This window comes from Meleagris gallopavo, chromosome 1 (genome assembly GCF_905368555.1).
Source record: "Meleagris gallopavo chromosome 1, MGAL_WU_HG_1.1, whole genome shotgun sequence".
Classification (NCBI taxonomy): Eukaryota; Metazoa; Chordata; class Aves; order Galliformes; family Phasianidae; genus Meleagris; species Meleagris gallopavo.
Window position 1 is genome coordinate 173,848,897 of NC_139404.1, and position 24,745 is coordinate 173,873,641.

General features: G+C 43.1%; 2 protein-coding genes across 3 annotated transcripts in view; one reads left to right on the forward strand and one right to left on the reverse strand.

Moving 5' to 3' along the window:
• Positions 1–655: 655 nt before the first annotated feature.
• LOC100544276 (uncharacterized) lies at positions 656–18,517 on the reverse strand. Of its 2 annotated transcripts, XM_010728914.4 has the most exons (4): positions 18,359–18,493; positions 16,567–16,656; positions 9,989–10,063; positions 656–2,013 (listed from the first exon to the last, which is right to left on the reverse strand). In XM_010728914.4, exons 2-4 carry the CDS (start codon positions 16,578–16,580, stop codon positions 1,728–1,730), a joined length of 375 nt encoding a protein of 124 aa, XP_010727216.2. In that variant the 5' UTR covers positions 16,581–16,656; positions 18,359–18,493; the 3' UTR covers positions 656–1,727. The 2 variants fall into 2 exon arrangements, with proteins under 2 accessions (XP_010727216.2, XP_010727215.2); XM_010728913.3 differs by lacking the exon at positions 16,567–16,656 and having other exon boundaries at positions 18,359–18,517.
• Positions 18,518–18,600: 83 nt separating this feature from the next.
• The window catches only part of LNX2 (ligand of numb-protein X 2), a 59,026-nt gene continuing 52,881 nt past the window's right edge, over positions 18,601–24,745 (forward strand). Inside the window, exon 1 of the mRNA XM_085216116.1 lies at positions 18,601–18,831. The gene's annotated coding sequence lies outside the window, so the exon portion shown is untranslated. The remainder of the gene's footprint in view (positions 18,832–24,745) is intronic.

Sequence of the window (24,745 nt, forward strand, 5' to 3'; positions counted from 1 at the left end):
GGGAAAGGAACTTGCAGCTGCATAGCCAAACATACCCAGCACTGGCATTGCAGCAGAGGCTGGTTGGAATTGTAGGTGCTGGCCTTTAGAAGAAATCACGAAGGAGACACAAAGCAATGTCCAGAAAATAAGGACTACAAACAATACCTGTTAATTTAAACCAAAGATAATCCTTTATTCTGTAAAGACATTACTTTCTCTTTGGTCCCACTTAAGTCATTAGAAATTTTCTGAGGTGGTGAGATTTCTACTGTAGTGCTGCATTCCTGAGGAGAAATAAAGGAAAATAGCTAAGTTCTTCAGTGGAAATTGAAAAGTACCCCACCTCCTTGGATGCACTGACCCTGGCAGCAGCAGCTGGCCTCAGAACCAGGTTAACTACCTTCCCATTACTCAGAAGAGTAATTCTCAGCTGGTACATCAAAATTCAGACACGGTAGATCTCCACGTTGGTTTCCCCATCTCCTAATTAAACACGATCCTTCCAAGAGGGACAGGTACGCACAGCAAGACGAGGTATAGATGTGCCTATAGGTGGCACTCTTGTCCTGACACAACACTGAAGGACCACCAAGTGTCAGCGCTCAGTTCTCTTAGTCGACAGAGGCCCAATTCAATTAAGAAACTTATTAACACCATAAATATCACGAAGCACTTTTAATGAACAATTTAAATTTTATTGTCAACACACTCGAAAACCAAAACCTATGTTCAAAACAAACATACTTCTGAGAACATCCAAAACACTAAATATTTCACACAGAAGTTTGTTACTGTAAAACAACAACAAAAAAAGACATAGAATATGCTGATGTATATTGTACATGCTCAAAGTCACAAGCTTAAGAACTGTACTACAAAAAAATTGCCACACAGTTTTGGAAAGTGAGCATCTGATTGTTTTTAAACATCTCTGCATTTCTAGTTCTACACTTTACTTGGAAACTTCTTAGCAGTGGACAGAGACATGATAATTTTGTCTTCAAGGTTTGTTTTGAAAGCACCATGACAAGAGACTGTTCAAACTACTTCCTTACACAGGGAAGTCTAAACAGAGACAATTATTGCATTATGGCTTTTTAGGGGTAACATTTATTATTATCTATGAGAGGTTTGTGAATACACAACGCACAAGATCAGTATTTCCTAGAAGTCCTTCCTGGAAAGCAAAACTAGTGTTGCCCACTTTCATACTGTCTAAAGAAACCAAACTCTCATATTCTATACAAAACATACGTGCTTGGCCAGGCATTGACCAATTTTCCTTTCTTCCAGGTACTTAAAACTAAATTAATCCAAACAAGCAAAACTTCTCAATTGGTTAAGCAGCAAAGAAGTTCTGCTAACTTTATACAATAGATAGACTTATGCTTAATTTAAATTTATTTCCAAAAGGGTAATATGACTAAATAAATTGTATCAGACAGTGACGCACATATTATGCTCCATTACCAAGACCCTAAGATTAGTCAGAAAGGGAGAGAGGAAAGGAGCAAAGGGAAGGGAATGTCTGTTCTCAGAGAACTGAAAGATTTACGCTGCACTTCACTTTTCTCTTAAAAGTCCTGAAGAAAAGTTTTATAAAGCTACCTCTAACTACTTCTCACACAAGAAACCAGTTCAAAAATCTATTCTGAACAGAATCTCCTTCTGAAAAGACCAAAACATCCCTGCAGTCTGATGTCTAATGACATTCTTGGATTGTAACAACACATATTCACCTCTCTTCACCGTTTGCTAGATCGCTTTTCATACTTATCCTTTGTGTGCTGGCTCCTGCTTCGGTGCCTAGGAGGAGAGTAGCTGACTCTCCTTCTGGACCGAAAGCTGGGTGTGTATGGGTGAATTCTGTGTTTCTTTGGTTTTTCTTCTTTCCTGCTTTTGTTTGGCTCTGGCTCCTTGCTGACTTCCTTTTGCTCACGTTCTTGGTCTTGTTCTTTCTGAGACGGTAATGTGTTTTTGATGGTATTAATAAGAAATCTTTTGTTTGCACCAGCAAGAGGACATTTCAACCTGTAAAGACACATAAAAGCAATCAAAAGACAAGATAAAAACATCCCGAGACAAAACCGAGAGTTTAACTTCAATAATTTTAAGACATGTTCGTGGTTTTGGCTTTCCTTGCATGCCACCTAGTGTAAACTCTCAGTACAGAAAGATACACTCGAGGTTGTCTCCATTCTTCCTTTACCTTATTTTGTAGAATAAGGCTTATTTTACTTCAATGCAATGAAAATCCACGATTTTCACAAGGCAGCAGGAAGCAGATAGGGCAATGCTCATGTTTACCACACTGTAAGGTGACAATATATTTGTTTGTCAGTGCTTGACTTAGCTATTCAGGAATCAAGTATTTAATAACATTCTAAGTCAAATGAGAATGTTTTATAAGACTATAATGCTGGCTGTAATAGGTTAAATAAACTGAAATATTTAGAAAGTAAAAGAAACATTTGCATGAAGAATCCAAATAACTGTAGAAATCAAACAGATAAAGGAGGCATGCAAATTTTAACCTACATTTAGCAGTCACCAAACAAAATGTTTTATTTCTTTTTCTTGAATACAAAAGATATGTAGTCAATTCTTTCCCATTGTTTCCAACTTTTTTTTTTTTTCTTTCTTGCACGTAATTTATTAGCCTGTTTTAATAAACACATACTCTATACTGCATTTATCCTCTTGGTATCAGTTCTACACTACTTATTCCCAATTTTTCATCTCTTAGAGAATGGAATGAAAACAATACAGCTTTGAATATATGCCTTTGAACTGGACATTGTATTTACTTCAGATCTGCCTATTAAGCACTACTTGTTCTTGTCCTCAAAGACCTTAGAGCTATTTTAGAAGTATGCATTAAACAACCAAATTGTTTCATTTCTGCTATATGTTTCTTGACATTTTGACATCCTAGTTAGTTTAGAGCCTTGTAGATTTTATCCATATAAATCTACATTATTCCCATAGAGTAAAAAAATGCCTTGGATTGGAAAGGACCAGAAAGATCATCTAGTTCCAACCCTCACTGTGGGCAGGGCTGCCACCCACCAGCTCAGGCTGCCCAGGGCCCCATCCAGCTTGGCCTTCAGCACCTCCAGGTACCCACAGCACTCTGGGCAGTCTGTGCCAGTGCCTCACCACCCTCTGAGTAAAACATCTAATCTAAATCTCACCTCATTTAATGTAAAAGCTGTTCACCATTGTCCTATCATTTTCTGCCCACGCTAAAAGTTGGTCTCCTCCTAATTATAAGCTCCTTTCAAGTACTGCAAGTCCATGGTGAGGTCAAATCTAGCTTAAAGAAAAATAATAATAATTAAGATGCTTTGTGCAGATATTTTGTAAACTAGGGAGACAGTCATTATGTATTAGGTGTATTACTGAGTGCAAGTACACAGCTAACATTTGTCAGTAGAAGAGTGTTTCCACTTCAAGCTACATTAGCTAAGAACGTGGCAAACAAAATGTCATGCGACACAAACACCAGCCAACATTCAAGTCCTCTGTATGTCTTATGCCAGCATTGAACTGTTGTATCTCAATGCTTCCTACCAAGAAGCTTTCTCTTGGATGCATTAAGGTACAAATTATTTTACATTTGTCTCTTTCCTCTTCCTTTTCTTAAAAGCCAATGTATTGATTAAGCACTAACATATATAGCACCAGAATGAGATAGTCTGCTCTAAATAAATCCATTTTGCTGAAGTATTTATGTCTTTTTGGCACTAGGAGTGCTGCCTGAGCTATACTAAGAATGAAAACTGATGAGAAACGCAGGAATTCAGGGTCGGTTAAGAGATGCCATTAATTCACTATCACAGTGATAAAGAACGAGCCCCTGGGTTTTCATGGAGCAGCAGTAAGTCATGGCACTGAAGAGAAACATCAGTTTCACTGACCTCTGACTTTAAGAAAATGTATTCTGCCATTAAGTCTTGAAAATAAATGAGATTATGGCATATGAGAAACACTACACATGCACGCTCATAAGTCCAAAACGTTTACATATATACATGGCATATATGTAATAGTGAAAATTCAAAAAGAACTCTATTATTAACTCATTGATGTCCTTCACAGCATTTCTGAAGGTAAGAAAATTGTAGAGTACTTCTGTAGCACACTCCTGAAGACAAGCCTTTGGCTTGCTGCAGCTCCCATCCCGCAGTGCTCAATGCGACAGCTTTGCCCTCCATGTAAATTGTGAAGTATTGGGAAGAAAGCTCAGCCTATGCAAGGTGGATCACAATCTCCTGGCTAGTGAACTGTGCCACAGAACAAACTGCAAAAGCTTTGAATAAGTAAATAAAGGTGTTAAAAGAGCATTAAGTTTTCAAACTCAAGCTTGCCTGAAGCAGAACTGTAGGCATGACCATGAATGCACACTACAATTCTAAAGTAGTCTAGTTGACAAAACATACTCAGTTTTGCAGCAAAGCATTCACTCAGTGTAACAGTTTACCTGCTGTATTTACACCAAGATTCCCATCTCCTACAATGACAAGTCTTACATCCCCCCACATTTCTCTGCCATGCAGTGATGAAATGGCAACTTCACAGTTTAAACAAGAAGAAGAGACACAAACCATCCTTGCATACATACATAAAGTCTTACACTCCCTTTTGATGTTTTCAGTCAACTTTCTTAATAATCATCTTGCTCTTCAGCCAATGCCTGCCATCAAGTTTAGCACAGTAGTTCAGTACACCAGTGTACGTTATGGCTTCTTCTCAGTAAAACTCACTAACGCTGCTTAAGATACTGAAGTACACTGCCAGTCTCCCCTCTGCTGTGTAACTGAACATGCCAAACAGGCTTGGCACAGTCAGCCTCAGTATACAGATCAGATCATCAGATCTTTCAAGGAAATAGAGTTTTTTATGCATGAACTTAGAAAAACATTTCTACCACTTCCAAATTGCCATGGAAAACACAGTACTTAACAGAATAATGACTGAAGGCACAAAAAGCAGCTAGAGGTTGTTTTACCAGAGCAGTTTTCCAAAGCAAGTAATCTAGGCTGCTGTCCTTTCATGAGGGATCTCACAAAAGAGGCTGGTTGGAAGCACACTGCAAGCTCTTACATATGGTCTTGGTAGCCAGATGCACCTGGCAGGACTTTGCATGGGAATCTGTGCTCTGATCATAACAGTTTAAAATACTTATGTCACAATGTCCATCTGTAACTCATTCCTCCACCTCTTCATATCCAATGAAAAAGATGCTGTGGAATCACATTGCAGCGTTTCTGCATATGACACAACACCCATTCAAAGACAAGATGCAACATAGTGTATCTCTGTTCCTATGCCCTCAAATCTTTCTTATCCTTATTATTTCACATTCTGCAGTGTTTCTGGCCAACTGATTTGGTATTGGGCTGAAAACTATATATAGGCATGAAACTAATCTCAGGAGTACTCTGCAAGAAAGAGAGCTAAAAATAATTTAATGCTTCCAACATTTATCTATTTCTTACAATTTCATCTGCTCTGACAATGCAGAGCTGAACAAGCCATCCCAAAATATCCTGTTTTCCATATCTTATTTTAGGAAGCCAGTTTAGCCTTAATTCACTTGAGGATCCTTGAAGAACAGATCCATAAAGCAGAAGAAAAAAAAAAAAAAAAGTCTCCAGAACGTGTCCCCATAGTTACTTTTGCAGTATTTTAACTGACATTCTCAAAGTGGAAAAGCCCTTAAAATGAAACCCAACTCCACTGCTATTAGGAAGCTTATGAATTACATACATAGGATTGACAAAATCTGTAAGAAAATCTGTGCTTATAGCTTGATTCTACCTGAAGACACACAAGGCAAATCCCCATATGTAGCAGTGTGGGATACTCTATCTGTGTCAATCATCCCCTGATGAATCAAGAATATCTGCATGCATCAGCACAGGTTGGGGGCTGACCTGCTGAAAAGGAGCCCTGCAGAGAAGGACCTGGATGTTCTGTTGGGCAGCAGGTTGGCCATGAGCCAGCAGTGTGGCCCTGTGGCCAAGAAGGCAAATGGGATCCTGGGATGCTTTACAAAGAATGTGGCCAGCAGGTGCAGGGAGGTGATTCTCCTCCTCTACACTGCCCAGGCGAGGCCACATCAGGAGTGCTGTGTCCAGTTCTGGGCTCCCCAGTTCAAGACAGAAAACTTCTAGAGAGAATCCAGTGGAGAGTCACAAAGATGACTGGAGCCTTGGAGCATCTCCAATATAAGGAAAGGTTGAGAGACCTGGGGCAGTTCAGCATGGAGAAGATAAGACTGAAAAAGGATCTCATTAATGCTTACAAATATTAAAGGACTGGAGTTAAATGGATGGGGCCAGGCTCTTTTCAGCAGTGTGCAGTGACACAAGGGGAGACGGGCAGAGACTGGAACACAAGAAGCTCCATATGAACGAAAGAAAAAACTACTTCAGAGGCGACAGAGCAGAGGAATAAGCTGCAGAGAGAGGCTGTGGAGCCTCCTACTCTGGAAACATTCAAAATCCAGCTGGATGCTTTCCTGTGCAATCTACTCTAGGGAACCTGCTTTAGCAGGAGGTTGGACTACATGATTTCCAGAGATCCCTTCCAACCTCTACAACTGTGTAATACATTTATCTATTTCAAGCGTTCCAACTCTATTTGTCCCTAACTTCCCATCTTGGATCCAGTTGGTCCTTCAAGTATTAATTTCCAGACAGCTGCTCTAATGTCTTTTCTCATCTCAAAAATCCTGCATGAGATTCCCATAGATTGCAGCTCTTCCAGCTCAGCTCCAACATGGCTCTATATCACAGAGCCTATCATTTCAGGAACACACTGCTCCAGCATGGGGCTCCACAAGTGGCAGATCTCTCGGTACTCCTCCTCTGACATTGGGCAGCTGCTAGGCTCTGCTCACAGAGGCCACTCTCAGAGCCCCCCCTCACCTCACTCACCAAAATCTTGCCATGTAAACCCAATACACATATCTATGAGTGTCAAGTAACTCTTCTGCATAAAGCTTTTGCTCAGTGTCAGTGCTCATCTCCATCTTGGGACAAGCCTTCCCTCTAACAGCACCTGAATCACATAGGTTGCAGCATCTACCCACACTATCCACAGAAAACTTGTGAGTCAATCTAACAGCGATAAAACATTCTCAAACTGGAAGTAACCAGCAACACTGTCCTGTATTTTCAAGACTGAACTGTTGTCTTGGAGGCCCTGGGCTGAAGGACAACCACTTCACACACCTTTCTCCTGACTGTCAGCTACACTGTGTCTGAGCTTGAACTGCAAGCACCAAACAGCAACTGACTACCCACATCATACGAGGAGACTACAAAAAGCTAGGTAGGGATGCCTGGGGATCTTCTTTAAGTACTATACTTGAACTGTGGAGAATTAATCACTGTGAACAGTAGTGGAGCAGTTGCATAGATCTGAAAGCAGTCCCAAAGCAGTGTTCAGAGGCTTGCTGGCTAAGGTTTTGCTTCCAGCAACACCCACCAGGAGACTCTACTCCTTCGTAATGGTATGCACAACAGTTTTCTGTGAACAGCACCTAGACACACACTTCCCTTTATTAACTAATTCCTGTCAAATACCACTGACACATATTTCCTCATATCCAACAGCTGATGGAGAGCAACATAAACTGGAATCTGTGAAGTATGAGCAGCAGCTGCATTTGCCTCTCCTCGTCCAAAGAAAGATGGCAAAACCAATCTTCTTTCCATAGGTCCAGTTACTTCCACTGTCCAGTGCCTATGCAGGACTGATGGTAGAACTTTCCAGGGGTTCTACATTGCCCCTCCAAGACTCCCATGACAAAAGACTGAGGCAATCCCACAGGTCTTCGTGTGTGAACCACACCTATAAGCATTTTGAGTTTGGCAAAGAAGGGAGGATTTGTGTTCTACCCATTAAGACTGTGTTTTAATCAAGTTGGTGATGATCTCATCTGTTTGCTTCTACCAGTTTATGCTTTCCTGGATTTGGTCTTTTAACATATGTTTTCATGTTCACTTCATTCAGCACCCACAAAGCTCAGAACAGCAGCTATATGCTTTTCAGTAGTTTATCAGTTGCAAGAGTATACATCAGTACTGGATGTAATCTCTGAAGCCCTTTGGGATTTACTCTTTAACGTTGTTTACATCTGATGGTATTTTGCTGCACTGCAATACTCAGCTTAGTACAGTCTCCAGAGATTTTTCTCTCTTTGAGAGAACTGTCATATGCAAAAATATCACCTGTCAATGCAGAATATCCTGAGCTGCAGGCTGTTAGAAGCTGGAACTGTAAACTGAGGATGTACTGCTATTTTCTCATATAATTCTTACCCCATTTCCTAGACCCTAACTATTAGTCACTGATGGAGACAGGGCAATGCAGAGATGGATCCCTCGTTTGAGTCAGTAAAGTACAGCTATTCTTACATTTCTTCACAGTTAAAAAGATCCTTACTTCAACAATCTCAGTTCAGGTTATCACTGTGCCAAACCTCATGTCAATAGCTTTCCTCTTTCTGAAGCCTTCTTGGCAATCCTCTTTCCTACGTCTTGAGCACAACTCTGGCCCAATCAACTGCTATTCCAAAGAACAGGTCACCCTCTGCTATGCCTCTGGGCATCGGGTGTTTGTAAACCACATGTTAATCCCCTGTGCCAATAACCATAGCTGTGTGGGACTCTGCTCTCACACAGACAACGAATAAGAAATGGCCAGGAGTAGAGGCCCACACACACTCCAGGAAGACATTCCAGGCTGCACAAACGGTAGCAAAGTCAGGGAGGGATGCCAGAGTATCTTCCAGAAGAAATCCTCCACATCTGGAATTAACTTGCAAATGTTTGGATGCATACAACACTTCATAGTGCTAATTATCTGCACAGGTTTGCCTGGTAAATTGGCAAGGCTCACAGAGGACAAGCACGCTGCATTAGAAAAACTGTAGCCACTCTGGGGGACTAAATCAATTTAATTATTCTCATATAAAGGGTGTAAACTGCCTCCCTAGCAGAAATATTGGGTAAAATACACACATACAAAATTTCCCCTTTTTGAGCAAGACAATTTTCATCTCTTCAGAGCTGCTAAAACAAACATAGCTAAGAAATCAGCCAAGAATTTCATAAACAGCACAGGCTTATCTTGTTATGCTGTTGGTAGAGGAAGCCAGACCTTATCTACAAATGAGTTTAGCACAGTCAATTGGTGTACTGCTTGTGTGAACATCCCCAGATCCAACAGCCTCTTATCAAAGTCATATACATTATTTTAAGATGAATGACTCTTTACCACGTTATTTTTTCTTTAATTGCAATTATATTCATTATATTCCATTATAATCTACCTGTAAAACCTGAAATATTGCATTGAAGATCTACCATCATATTTCACATCGGATTTAAATACTGATACATTTTTCCCCACTTGCTATACAAAAGTCTCAGCATTATAGATTTTTTTACTTGAAAAAAAGGTCTCCTTCCAAAAGCCAGGTTATAGATTCAGTTCATTTTTTAGCTGAAATTTATACACGGATTCTCTGCTAGAGGATAATTTATTATTTTTATTGTTTGAGACTAAGGCTTCTTTTTCTGTGCTATCAATTTTTTAAATTTAAGCAGGATCCAACCAAGTAACATATGGCCAGTATGAAAGCAACATATATATATAGATATATTCATATTTATAAAGACTCATAGAGTTCTGATCTAAACTTCACAACCCAATTCAATCTATGGTAGTAAGGAAATCCACTCCAGATGCGACACCCAGCTCTCCAATTACTTTGCCTTCAACACATTCAGCTAAGCAATTTTATGCTGGCAAAATTTTCTTCAGCTTCTTTATTATCAGGGCTCTAATTTTGCCCAGACAAATTAATACCTGGGTGAAGAAAATAAAATATTTAAACATGATGCAAATTAAAACATAAAGACTTCTGTCACCCATTAAATACAAAATCTATTTTGGTATCAGTCATTCAGTTCCTTTTGGCACAACTTACCAGCCCATCGCTCCCATTGTTTCAGCTCTGGTTCTCCCACGTTTTGCCTCCTTCAGTAACTCTTCCACAGCCTTCCTAAACACGAGGAGAGGAAAAGAGTTACCACTTGAAGAAAACAACAGGAACTTACTACTTCACGCACTTATGTAAATAAAGTGGAAAGCTTTTTGTTTAATTCATTACAGGGAAGAAAAAGGAAATGTTGTAAACACAACAACTGCAATACTGATTTCAATTCAAGAGCAGAAATAAAGCGCACGGAACTGGTACACTACTCTAAAAAGCAGAGTCCCCAAGGTTTTTGGGAACGTTCTCCCCTGCTGTCAACTTTGTTTCTTCCTCAAGTCCTCCAACCATAGCAGATCTGTTTCAAGCACAATTAGACAACACCAGCAAAATACCAAGCAGCCAGCTGTCATATTTCTACCAATTGTTAAAATTGTACCAGTTCTGGTTCAGTGGTGGAAGAAAGGAGTTCGTCTCTGTGCTTATGAACAGCTGCCTTTCAAAAAGGACTTCACATTACCAGGATCTTCTAGTACAAACCAGCCAGATTAACACTAAAGCAATTAAATAACCATGCTCACTTAAAAAGTCATTGGAGAATGCAACTTACTCAAATTGTAGCTAATTCCTGCAGTGTCAATCTTTTCAGTTTTCTTTACACATTAATTTCAATTTCAAATAAAACTTTAATAACTGCTCAACAGTACATGGTTGAAGTTAATGGAAAAGCCAATAAGGAAATAAAATGAGTCATTTATTTCATAAATTGAATGCATAAGCTAACAATTGGGTTAGTTCACTGTAAGAAACTATAGATGCCACCCGGTAAGAACTGTGAGACAGAATAGGAGAGCTATGCACCTGGCTATAACCCACAACATGAAGCTAAGCATTAGCAGCACTGATATGGGTAGGACTGAAGGCTCAAGGAATTAAAAGCAGGAGGTAACTGAGAAAGTATGCACCACTCAGCTCTCCCAGCTGCAGTGTGGCAGAATGACCGTTGGCATCAAGCCGACCAAGAGCATCACCATTTACCTAGGGCAAGAAAAGAAAGGTGTGAGCTCTTGAGCTTTCAACTCAAGGTGCAAAGAATCCATGCCCTATCATGATGTTATGGTACTAGCAGCATCCTAGGATTCTGCTGCTTTGCTGTAACAGATTACAAAAAAGAAAAAACCCTGAATATAATTTCTGATGTCAAGCCAAAACTGAGACTAGACAAGTCAAGGCTCATCATCTAACAGAAGCAGCAGAGCCAAGACAAAAAGCAAGCAGCTCCTATGGCAGGTCCATGTGAGGATATACTGCTGGGCTTTAAACATCTAACACAGTTGTTTGTTACCATTTAGATTACTGAAGTCTGCACAGAAAACACAAAAGGTCTTAGCTTTAATTGCATACACTGTACACGAATGAAATAAAATGCATAGGAATTAAAACTAAATAGTACCACATTTCCTTCAGTATCTAACAAGAAAACTTGATGCAGTCACACAGCAGTCAGTCAAAGTCCACCCCTCTTCAGTTTGCTATGGTCTTAACATAAATTTTCCCAGCTCCATTCATTAGGACTGGTTGGTGACATTTTATATGCACACACATGTTTTCTTCTGTATTGCTTTTGGTCATGTTTTGCTTTTTTCCTTGTAAGAGAAAAACTGGTGCTAAATGGGTACAGTGTAACATGCACCAAGATACAGCCACTCTATGTACAGCTACCCATGCAGAACTGCAAGTAGAGTTGTCAAATTTTATACTTACAGTAATCTGTCATTGAAGTACTTCCTGGCTTCAGAGCAATTTACAGCAAGTACCATTTTAACTGAAGATTTCTAAACAATCTTCTGGAATCTGCCACCGAACCTCAAAGAGCATGGAAATAATCCTTGACCAACCTATCTGTCTGAATAGTCCTTCATTTCAAGGGGAAACAATTCCAACCAGAAAAAAAGATCTATGCCAGGCAGATACGCAGATACTCACAGACTACAGCTTGTATTTGAAGGGTTTGCAAAATAAAGAGCCCACAGAAACAACAGCAGGGAAATACACCAAAAACTGTTGTGTTATTTGTCCATTCACTCATGTATTGCACACTGGCTTAAGGTCTCTCACAGAAGTGCCTCCAAGGTTATCAGTATCATCTGAGCAGCAGCTGTGCTTGGGGTACTTCAAGTCCCTTTTTAAGCACATATTTCCCTGCAATGACATTCAGCACATCTGCTCATTCAAAGAAATGGAGTATCAGCACAGTAAGCTGTTGTGTCAGAGTTCTGTGCACCTAGATGCAGCACAGCCCTCTCAACCTAGCCAGGGACAGCTGCATTCCCAGGCGAGAGCAGAGAGACGTGTGGCACTGCAATGCCCCAGTACTGCAAGAGCTGTAAGAAACACAGGCTCAGCCACCAAGATATAGCAGATGTCACACACTTTGTGAAGTCAAGGCAAAAACGTATTTTTCTCTCCAGACTTAGAATTTACCACCTGAGCAGCATGAACCAGCTCAGAGAGAGCACAGCAGGAGCACACGGCCTCTGAAAGCCTGTCCTGAGCCTTCGAACAGAAGCACCAGACAAAGGGCGGGAAAGAGGAAAAAAACTCCTCACTGTTATTACTGTAGCTGCCAGATTTTGTGATTGTAAGAAATCTGTATAGCAGTCAGATTAAAAGCCTCTATATCTGCCATTATTCTATTTTTAAAAATCATAAACCAAAGCGTTTCAGCTATAAAACACTAATAAAATGCACACAAATATTTTAACCAGCTGCAGTTCAGCTTTAGTGGAAACATCAGGATAAACTAATATGGTGACATCAATTCTATTAACTTGAGTAGGAATTATAAGCCATAAACTATGAGATACTATTTTGCAATGTTTATATCACAGATCAAACTGACTTGGCATCTGCCTCAGCAACCTTAAGGCAACATCTTCAGCTCTAACAGAAGTTATGGCATAATACTGTCTTTTACTATTATTATGCCTAATCACTGCATCTTTACAAAGACCTTCTGACGTGCACAGACCGAGGAAAAAAATGCTCAGATCATCTTTGAAATGATGTGTTTCCACTCACTGAACCCACATTCTCTGCATAAGTAAGTTAAAAGCTATGCAAACAGGGTTTTTACTTTGCTTTTAAAGGCCTCTTGGGACTCAGCATTCCTTGCTGTCTTCATTTTTACAGCTTGGTTACAACTCAAGCATTCCTGCAGCCAGCAGCTTCAGCTCCAAGCACACAGCTTTCACATGAGAAGAAACTAAAGAGATGAAAATCAGGAGTGGAAAATGAAGGGCAGGGGCATATTTAAGAGCACAGTAATCATTCTGGCACCTTTCATAGCAAGGATAGCAAGCACTACTTTGAACTTGTGGCAGTTCTTTTTGAGCAATCACGTTTTGCTAAACAATACAGTAGCGTGAGAGTGCAGGTGTACAGATGCTTGATATCTTCATGAGTATTGTCCAAGATCTATTTACATTTCTGAAGGATGAGACTTTGTCATCTATATTTCAAGGCCACAGGCAAAGCTTCCACCTCATAAACTCTAACAATTTGTAATATAAAATGCACATGCCCTAAGAATGGGAGAATGTTAAGCTTTGAGGTCAGGCAAAATCACATCTGTTTCCTATTCTTCATTCGGGGTCTGGGCTTCATCATTCTTCTGAAAAAGTGAATTTATAAACTGAAATATGAACTACAGCTACAGGCGATGAAAACACCACGTAACTAGAGACCATCAAATGCTTTTAATCATAGACAAAACTGTAACGGAAAAATACATCATGCTGGGTCTGACAGCCTGGGAGAGCCTCACAGCTCTGTGCCCCAAATCCAACTTGCAGCAAAGCTGAAAATCTGTGCCCAGCAGACACACACACACACACACCGCAGGCACGTGGGTCCCTTTCTCACTGCAGTGGCTACCACCCAGTGTCACCCACTCCATCCTGCCCAGGTGCTGGCAGCAATCCGCCAGCTCTTGGCTTCAGCCCAGCTGCTGGCACCACAGACACAAGGTCCCTCCAATCCTGCTCTGATTCCAGGTACTGCACTCACAGCCCCATAGAACAGAGTCCTCACCCAGGAAAGGGCTGGAAAGGAATTTCAGGCAACACAGACCATGCTGGTCAGGCACAGGGCAAACCAAGCACGTGTAACTACCTGCAACCTGTTCACAGGTGACCAATCCTTTTTATTCCCTTACTCATTTATTTTTCCACTCCTCCCTAAATCACCTATATCAACCCCCTTCCCTGCCTTTGGTTTCTTCCCTAAACATCCCATAATAAGCCTTGTGCAACCTTGAAATGCTCACAGCAACATCCTTCAGTCCCAAAGGTGCTGCAGCACCGAGTCACTGCAGTGGGACACCAGGAAGGAGATGTTCATCCTTCCAGTCTTGGCCTTGGGTTCCTGGTGCCCTTCGCTGCCTTGGGCCTCTGGGGGCTGGTGGCACCAGGGGTAGGGGAGCTGGAGCAAAGCTGTGTGTAAGGCCTCCTGCTGCTGTCATGCCTCTGCAAGCACACAAGTTAACTAACCCTGCCACTGCTGCTTGTGCCATCGTCTTATTGGAGATCTCAAAGAACTGCAACGGCAATGTATTTAGTGGAATTGCTTCACACCATGCAATCGACTACTGAAACACACAGACATGCAAGCAGAAAAGGCAATACTGGCATTCAGCAGCTCCTGAAGTAAGAGAAGGGATATCTTACTACATGCAGCTCTACCAAAGACCTTCAGAGCATCACTAACTGCTTGCAGTCTATACCATAACCTGAAAGGGCAGGCTGCTTTTCTGCTGGACCCCACATCACTGAATGCTCACACCCACCTGCTGGACTCCTGGTCCTGACAGAGAGCTGCAACCCAGGGAAAACAACAGGGCTCTTTTTAAAATCAGTATTCTCAAAATAGTGTTATGCTGACAATATAACTTATTTCTGGTCATGTGTAGGGCTGGAAATAGAAACAGATGTTGGGTGTTCTGATTATATCCAAGTAATTGTCACCCAGACCTTCAGTTAATCAAAGGTCTGAAGATACTGCTTTCTACAAGGGAGGAACAGTAACGAAGACCAGTGTTATTCATAATGAACTCTTATGATCTAGTTTGTCCTGTCTGCGCACACTTATTGATGAAAAGGGATGCCAGAAAAGAAGGCTAAGCCAGAACATTCATAGCAAGGATAAAGAAATACACAATACAAATACACATACAAATACACCCCAAAATTCTCAATGTAGAGCATCTCTGCCTTTGAAGATACACGGGGCATGCTGATGCTCTCATCTTTCACAGATCAAGATTGTAGCTTATTTAAACATTCTATTTGTAGGTCTCATAAGTGCTATTTTCAGGACATTTCCACGCTGATATTCTTGACAGCTCAATCTGAAACAATGATATCAGCTTGCAGACCAATTTCTGCCATATGGCAAAAATGGGAAATAATGACCTAATTATGACATTTCTATTTTAACTGTTAAAAATAACAGTAAGAAATGTCAATTAATTTCTCCAAGGTGCAAATCTTACTTGTTAAGGAGTGTAATTAGGACATCTGTGCAGCAAAATAGTAGGCTATCAATTCTCAACTCAACAAGAAGCCTCTTGTTACAAAACCCAGTAATGGTCTTTCTTGGAATTCAGAACAGCATCTCCTTTAGGAAACACTTATTTCCAAGATGATGATCCAAGCAGGCATGGTAGGCAATTCTATTAAGATTCTGAAATATTTATAGTTAATGAGAGAAAGACTTCACTATGGAACAATTTGGATACATGGTAAAAAAAAATCTCTTTACACTGCCAGGGGAACCTCATTTTTTTTTCTGTGCTTCCAATACAGACACCAAGCACAAAGACCTTTTAGGAAGGCGGAAGAAAAAAGAGGTGGGGATATTTAGTAGAAATTAAGTAGGAAAAGCAAGTACACATGCTTGCAGCAGAAACAAACAGTTCCTGGTAGCTGATTTGTAAGGGTTTTCTTTACAGTACTGCCTATTGAGTCATATACCTTAACATCACCATTATACACTAACAGAATTTACCCCTGGATTTCCTTGGGATCGCAAGATACCTTTGTCTTACAGTCTGGATCTGCACTGACATACCAGAAAGTTCAGAGGAAAAAACACCAGCTCAGGCTTACAACAAAGGCTATTGGGTGATCAGGGAAATAACTCATAAAAATGTAGTGAACAGTAATATTTTACTGATTTTAAGACTACATCATTTTTTAAATCCATATTATGCAACAGCTGCACAGTAACCTGCAGGTCAGCATTCCCCTTCTGCAGTGACTCCCACTTCTACTGACGTGAAGAAAGCCTGAGACACAAGATGAAGCATGAGTCAGACACACAAGAACAGGGCAGTAGGGACAGAACAGGACAAGCTGGATGAAGACTCTTCCTAAACAATTACAAACAAGTAGCACAGTCTGCTTCTCTTAGCTGATTCCAGTCTGGAACGCTAGGAAACAAAATTCACTTCAGACCTGAAAAAACACATACAAAAACAGTTACAGTTCAACAACACAGCCTCATGAACCCACCATTCCATGCCCATTTTCTAACACGCTGCCATGGAAAGAACAGTGGGTCCCAAAGCAATCTGAAGCAGAATGGAATTCCAGAAGGGGTTCCTAGAAGAGAGAGCAGCCTGTTTTAACCACTGTATGGGGACACAAGTTTCCACAGCTACAGCAGAAGGCAGGCAGCGCAGAGTCAAAGAATCACGGAATGGCTTGGGTTGGGAGGGACCTCTAATCCCATCTAGTTTAACCTCCCTGCCAAGGGCCAGCTGCTACATCAGCTCATGCTGCCCAGGGTCCCATCCAGCACCTCCAGGGATGGGGCACCAACAGTTCCTCTAGGCAGCCTGTGCCAGTGCCTCACTGCACTCTGAGTAAAGAATTTCCTCCTAACATCTGACCTAAGTCTTTGCTCTTTTAGTTTAAAACTACTCCCCACTGTCCTATCACTACCTGCCTGTGTAAAAAGTTGGTCGCCCTCCTGCATATAAGCTCCTTTTAAGCGCTGGGAGTACAAAATACTGGCTGCAAGAGAAAAGTGTTTGGAGTGGCACAAACAAAAACAGCATTCATGCATGTATAAAAAGAAGCTTTAATATTTAAACTGATGATCTGAGTAAAGAAGTGCCTTACCAAGAATTAAAGGCTTCCTGGAAAGCATTACACTCTCAATCCTTCCCACCACCCCAGCAGCATCACATGTATCTAATTTCAAAAATGTGTCAGATCTAAGCAGAAAGAAGTGACTTAACATAGAATCACTTCCATTGGAAGGGACCATTAAGGCCACCTGCTCCAACCCCCCTGAAATAAACAGGGACACCTATAGCTAGATTAGGTTTAACAGAGCCCTATCGAGCCTGGCCTTGAATACTTCCAGGGACAGAGCATCCTCCACCTCTCAGAGCAACCTGCACCAGTGGCCTTACCACAATGACTGTAAACGAACTTCTTCCTTACATCCAGTCTATATGTCAGCTCTTTTACTCTGAAAGCATGTCCCTGTGTCCTATTGCAACAAACTGCTAAAGTCTGTCCCCTTCTTTCTTACAGTCCCCCTTTATATACCAAAAGGCCACTCTCAGGTCTCCTTAGAGCCTTCTCTTCTCCAGGCTGAACAGCCCCAGCTTTCTCAGCCTGTCCTCATAGGGAACTTCTACCATCCCTTGGATCATTTTTGTGGCCCTTGTCTGGATACACTCCAACAGCTCCATGTCTCTCCTGTACTGAGGACTCCACATCTGGACGCAGTACTCCAGGTGAGGCCTCACCAGCACAGAGCACAGGGGCAGGATCACTCCCTTGACCTGCTGGCCACGCTGCTTTGGACGCAGCCCAGGATACGGTTGGCTTTCTGGGCTGCGAAGGCAGCCATGTTCAGCTCATGCCCAGCTTGTGATCCAGCAGCACTCCCAGATCCTTCTTGTCAGGCACCAGCACTCTCAGATACACGTCTTAGAAGTTATGAAACAGAACCACGGGATCACTTTGCTGTAACAGTTTCACGCAGCTGCTTGCAAAAACCTCAACCTTTTTTCATTAACCAAATAACTTTAACCACCCATTTTTAAGACCTTTCACTCTCGCCTCTAAGTAACACCAGAGGAACGCTTACAGTAACAACAACGCAGAGATGTACGCTATCGCCCAGCGAGAGCTCAGGGCTCAGAGCAGCGCGCAGGCCGCGCAAGCCGAACCCTGCAGGCCAGGAGCCGATAACGGGCCGGGCCGGAGGCCCCGCACCTCCACAGCGCAGCCCAGCGCCAAGGAGAAGCCGCGGTCCGACCCTCTGCACAGTGCGGCCGCCCCTCACCTCTCCAGCTCGGGATCCTCCTCCATAGCGGACTGCTGGACGGCTTGTCACGATGATGCCGGCGCCATTCCTGCTCTCAGCCCAGCTCCTCGGGGCGGAGCGAGCAGGCGCAGACAGCAGCGAGGATCCGGCGGGGAGGGAGCGGGGGCGCGGCGGGGCGGGGCGGGGCGAGCCCCCGGGCAGCCATGCTCTCCGCCCTGCCCCGCCCCGCCCCCCGCGGGTTGCGCTCCGGAGGGTGGCGGTGCCCTCCCGGCCCGGGGCTGTTGTATGTCCCGCCCCGGCCGCGCTGCCATAGGCTGAGCTCGCCCCGCGCCCGGCCCCGCGCCCCGGGGCTGCCGCCGGAGTGGCGGAACGCGGCGTCACTTGCGCTGCCCCGGGGGAGGCGGGGAGCGGGGCCGGGCGGCGGGGAGGCGCCGCGCCGAGTGCCACCCGGAGTTCGACCGCCGCCGGGAGGAGCCGGGTGTGCCGCCGCGGTAAGTCCGTGCCCCGCGCCGCGCTCGGTCCCCTCGGGGCGGCTCGGCCCCGCGCTGCCCTCCGCCGTGGCCGCTCCGCGGAGTGGGTGCCGGGGCAGGGCCCGTCGGTGGGCCGTGCGGGGCCGCAACAAGTGGGGGAGGCGGGGAGCGGCGCGGGGCCGCTGGGTCGCTCCGAGGGAGTTCGCTTAGGGAATCGCGTTACCACTGCGCGGGGAGGGCGGGGGGTTGGGACGGCCGTGGGCAGCGCCGGGCTGTGTGCGCGCCACGCCGCTGCCGGAGCGCACGCCTCGCCGCGGTGCGAGGCTGCTCTTCTTTCCCCCGCCCGGTTACGCCGAAGGTGCGGCTGGAAAACTTGAAATGCAGCGCCTTCTGAACTTTCCCAAGGCGTGCTGTGACGCTGCCGGTGCTCCTCGCTCCGTGCTCGTGCTCAGCCGAGCCAGGAACGAGCGCTGTGGCGCTGACGGGCAGGACGGCACCTGGGGCTTCTGTGACCGCGCTCCCGGTGCGGGGCGTTGGTTGTTTGCTGCTGTGGGAAGCCACCATTAAGTATGTCTGAGCTTCGTTTAGGTGCTTTTTTTAATTACGTGATCTCGTGGGCTTGCATTGGTCTCTGTGTGTGAAGTGAAAATGTCACGGATCGGCTTTGGGGAATGTGTGATGATCTCTGGATGCGCATTCGTGTTTGTAAACGCATCAGAGCTCTCGCTCAGCACAGAACCAGCTCTGAGTTGGGCCTCCGTTAAACAAACAGTGTAAATTACTGATTTCTGTGCATCTGCAAACCACTGTCTTCCTTTTGGCTCCACGAAGCTTTGCTCTAAGCTTCAATCCCGCTGCAGATCAGGGAGCTTAGGGGGAACATCAGATGGCTCCGTCCGCTTGGGAGCAAACCCGGCAGTGCCATATGCTGCCGTGACTTCATTGAAATCCCTCCAAATGGAAACAAGGTTTACAAGCACCTTTAGGAACCACAAAACTGATAGGGACCTTCTTGCATTGACTTCTAGAGTGAGGAGTTCCCTCTTTCCTGAAAACAGACTCCAAATTCAGGAAATTGTAAGGATTGAATCATACAATCACAAGGTCGGAAAGGACCTACAAGATCATCTAGTCTAACCATCCTTCACTACTATTACTACCACAAACTACTAAGCTATAGAAAAAACCATTGCATTGTGCTCAACTAGGGTGTTGGTTTGTTGGCTTTTTAAATTCTTTATTTTAAAGAAAAGTGTCATACTTTTAAGTGCTTGCATTATTGAAATTCTAAAATCTTGGAATAAATGCCAATAAAATGCACAGTTTTTTAATAACTTTTCTATAATGGACTTCTAACTGTCCTGGCTTCTAGCTCTAGTCTGTGACTTCAGCAAGAGATAGTCCAGGGCCTTGGACTCAGGTCTATAATGGGCAAATCAACATCATTGCCTAAGGTAGGCTTACGTCTTTCATTAACCAAAGCATCATTTAACATTAAGTTGCAACTTAAGGATGGACTTTGAAAGAGAAATGCCAGCAGCTTCCTGGGTGAAAAGTTCTGTTCTTTGAGACAGTGAGGTTCATTTAAAAATTAAGCCTAAGAAAACCTATCTCTCACAATTGCATAAATGCTGGCTTTGATACCACAGGCTTTTGTGTATGATAGGCACCTGCTCTCACAGGAGCCTTGGTGACCTCAATTAAATTTGGCATTGTCATGAGCCTTCACCTGTACTGCATGGCCTGTGAGCCTCAAACTGGGGTGTCTGTGAGCTTGTCTCACTGAAAGCAGCAGAGGTTTGTTGGCTTCCATCTACAACTGTCTTCTGTAAAACTCCAGGAAATGTCCCCCCCAGTTTTTAAACCTCACTTTTTCCTGTGCTCTTAAAAAATGGCTCAGTGTAGCTGAAAGCAACTGTTAAGGAGATGTGGTACCGATGATGTAACTTTAAAAGTGAAATGTGTAAGCATATGATATGTATTAGATATTGGATTAATATAAATTGGTGTCATAAATCAGCCCGATGCTGCTTGCTTAAAAAGCTGTGAGATATTATGGTCTGCAATGGGTAAGAAAGCAGCACTCACTCTGTTAAAGTGCTCCCTGGTGTAAGAGGCGCCTGGTGACAGATCAGATGCAGCAGTGACCTGTCTCTGGTATTGGAAAATTCTCAGTTGGTTTGGTCTGCAGAAGCAATTTAACATGGCACCGTCAAGTCTTGTGGTTCTTAATTGTTTTATTAGGTCAGTGGTGGTTGCTGAGGAACTGCGGGCATGTTGCAGATGAAAATTCTATTAAATATCATGAATTATGTACTTGCTACACTGCAGTGTCCACAAAGCAATAAAACCCCATAGAATTGTGGTGTGTGCTTTTTTTGTCCCCAATTCTACAGATCTGTGTACTTACATATGTTTAATTCTAAACATCCAAGTATTTCTTTTGGAATTAGTGGGCCTGTTCTTAGGCTTAGCGCTAAGCCTGCATGTAAACGTTTTCAGGGTCAGGATTTATATTCACAAAGTTCATAGGCTAAACCTGTCATGTGTTTTCATACTGACCGTGCTCTCTTTTGCATGAGACAGTACAAGCGGCTGGTGGCATCTGGCTTGGCACCGAGGGATGCTGCCTGCTCTGTGGGTGAAGGTGGGGCTGTACCAAGATGCTCTGCAGTGCTGCAAGCAGCTGCTGCATCCATCAGGTGGTTGTGGTGGCACAGACTTGCTTGGATGTCTGCCCCTTTTGTTCTCTCAGATCTTCATTTTAATCAGCCCATCCCTGGCAGTGCTTGAGGCCAGGTTGGATGGGGCCCTGGGCAGCCTGAGCTGGTGGGAAGCAACCCCTGCCCATGGCAGCGGGTTGGTACTTAATGAGCTTTGTGGTCCCTTCCAACCTATGCCATTCTATGATTACTGGTAGTTTTTGGAATTCCTTTTTTAGAATTTGGGCTGAAAAGAGAAGGGTCTCAAGTTGAGTCTCTGTTAGCTGTGCATGAAATGCTGAAAACATAAGATTGTGTAAGTGTGAAGTTTAGGCTTGTATGGAAACTGTTAGGGCACTGCCCGAATCAGTGATTGAGAACTTGGAAGAGTGGCGTGGCCAGCCCTGGGATTACAGGTGTGAGCAATTCACTGTGGGTCCACCCCTCCCTATCCTCATTTAAGGGCAGCAGGCAGAGAGCTCTCTCTACTTGGTGATCCCTTCCTTCTGAGAGTTTTCCAGTGAGCTCTTATCTTCAGAATGGGATAAGATATTCCTTTCTCATTACTAGCTTGCAGTTAGTATCTTTCTTGGGTTATCCTAAAACTCTTCAGAGGCAACTACATACCTCTATTTCAATACAAGTCTAAAATCAAAATAATCTGAAAAGGCAAGATTCTGAGTTATATTTTCCCATTCTGTGATTTTTTTTTTCCCACCCAATTCACAGTAAGGCTTTTTTTTTTTATTTTTAATGGATCCTTGTGGTAACTCAGCTTGTATTTTCCATTTCCTTTTTGTGATTTTGTTCTGGATTTCCAGTGTTTTGTTAAGAATATCTAGATGATGCTGTTACAGCAAAGCATTTTTTACAATCAAGGTGGTGAGGTAATGGTACAGATTGCCCAAAGAGTTGGTGATGGCTTGTCCCTAGAGGCATTCAGGGTCAGGCTGAATGGGACTCTTAGCATCTGCCTGAGCTGTAGGTTGTCCTGCTCGTTGCAGAGGGGCTGGACTAGATGATCTTTAAATGTTCCTTCCAACTCAAATAATTCTGCGATCCTTTGAATATTATGTTCTAGGTTAATGTTTGTCTGCTAGTCTGTGGAAAGGTGGAGTTGCTTTGCTTTGTGTTGAGTGGTGGGTGTTGCATTTGTTTGGCAGTTTTCCCTTCATTCCACAGCTGGAAGTGTCTTCACATTTCCTTGCAGGTTCTCCAACGCTTAACTGCTGTTCAGTGGAGTGCACAGAATGGTTAGGAAGAACTGTTGCTTTTAGAGCAAAAACCAGTCTGACTGAGGAATGTATCCAATGCACGTATAGATGCTGTTTTAAAATGTTGTAAATAAGTTGTTCTAGGTAATGAAGAATTGGAAGTAACCTTATTTGTCCTTGCTGCAGTGTTGCTTGGAACATAGCACAGTTGGAGGTGATGTACATTACAGGAGTACACAGTCTCATCTGAGCAGAGAGTGGAGAACTGTGGCTGAAGAATGGGGTTTTTGGATGGCATTGACTGTAGTGGTGTAGTGCTATCACATTGGTCAGTGCACTGGGGAAAATGGGTGGCCAGCTCCTGCTTCTGCAGTGGGACATTCTGTAAGGGGGAATGATTTTGCAGTGTGCTCCCCTCATTGCAGCCCCTGGGAATAACATTACAGTCTTGTGTTTTCATGATTATCTCCCAAGAGCTTGCATGAACCAGCAGAGCCCATTGGGATGCTGTTGTCAGTCACCTATGGGCTGGTGCTCCGGGGTGAGCACAGGTACCTACAGTAGTTGTATGGTATCCAGAGAAGCCAGCTTGTTATGCCACAGGAATTTTGTTCGTTCTGTAAGGACCAGCACATGGTGAGCTATTCTGATACACAGGCAATGCTTCAAAACCCTAATGTGTCATGAGTTTTCTGGCAGACGTTCTAAGGGAGAGGTGTGTGGAGATTGGTTGGTATCAATCCCTTCTTAGTCAGTGCATTTAGTTTGTCACAATGTGAGTGTGCTTCTGTCTGGGTACCTTGTTTTACTACCACAGAAATGAGCTGCATCAGCAGATGTTCTCTGTGTCTGTGTAATAGACCTATACTGAGTTTTTTGCTGGCATAGCGATGTCATCAGGATCGTTCCCCTGACATTGCCACCTGCTACACATGCAAAACCAAAGCAAAACTAAGAATCCCCCCAGCTCTTAGGATGACCACATCCCAATTCCAGCACAGGTAGCTCCTCATATGGTCTGTGTTTATGGATTTGATTTGACCTGCTTCTACACATATGGAGGCTCCAAGTTATAGGGGGAGGAAAAAAAAAAAAAAAGAAACAACTATCAGCTGTACTAACTCATTCAGGGGATGCCTTGTTGCTGCTTCGCTTATCAATGGTCCATCTCTAATGCATTTTTATTCTTATTCCCCTGCTCCACATCAGCATTTTCTCTAGTTGTAGTTCTTTTGTCTTTAAAGTTTAAACTTTTGAGTTTAAAGTTTGTTTGTAACCAGACTGAAGTAACTGTAAGTGAAAGCTGATGCTTTGCCAGACCACATAGATCCTAATTTCTTCCAGAGGCTTTTTGGTCTTTTTAAGGGTTTGCTGCAAACTCCCTTACATTCATATAGCTTTAATCATACACTTCACCCAGTGTGAACATGCTCCTATTTTTAATTGAAAGAAGGTTTGTTTGTTGTTTTTTTTTTTTTTTAAAGCTTTTAAACACTTTTTAAGTCAGACATCTTCGAGAGCAGGTTGTCTGGGACTGCCTGCTGTGCAGCCTCTTTCCTGTGTTTATTACTTGTTTGTTCCAGAGGAAATCTCTCAGCCTTTTGGGTGAGTAAATGAAGCTTACCTAACATGCAGATTCTAATGAATCAGTAAAATAGTTCTGCTTCTGTGCTAGATCCTGCTTTTTTGCTAACTAAAAATGAGAGTAAGTCCATTACTGAGCTGTCATTGCTTCTTCTAATTAAGATGGAAACCTTAAAAATCACAAGGTGTCCTGCCTTATAGCAAAGGAGTATGAAATACTCTTTGTTCAGCACTGCCTTCAGAATTGCCTTTTGCTTCTGAACTATTCTAATGCCTTTAAAATGCTAAAAGTGAAGCTATTCTCCAGGTTACGTGTGGCTAACCATGCAGATATGTTTGTGTACTTAAGGATCTGTTGTGCATTGAATCTGAATGCCTTACGAAGATGTCTGTTGGATCTTCACATGGACATAATAAAGCTTTGTAAGAATTCAG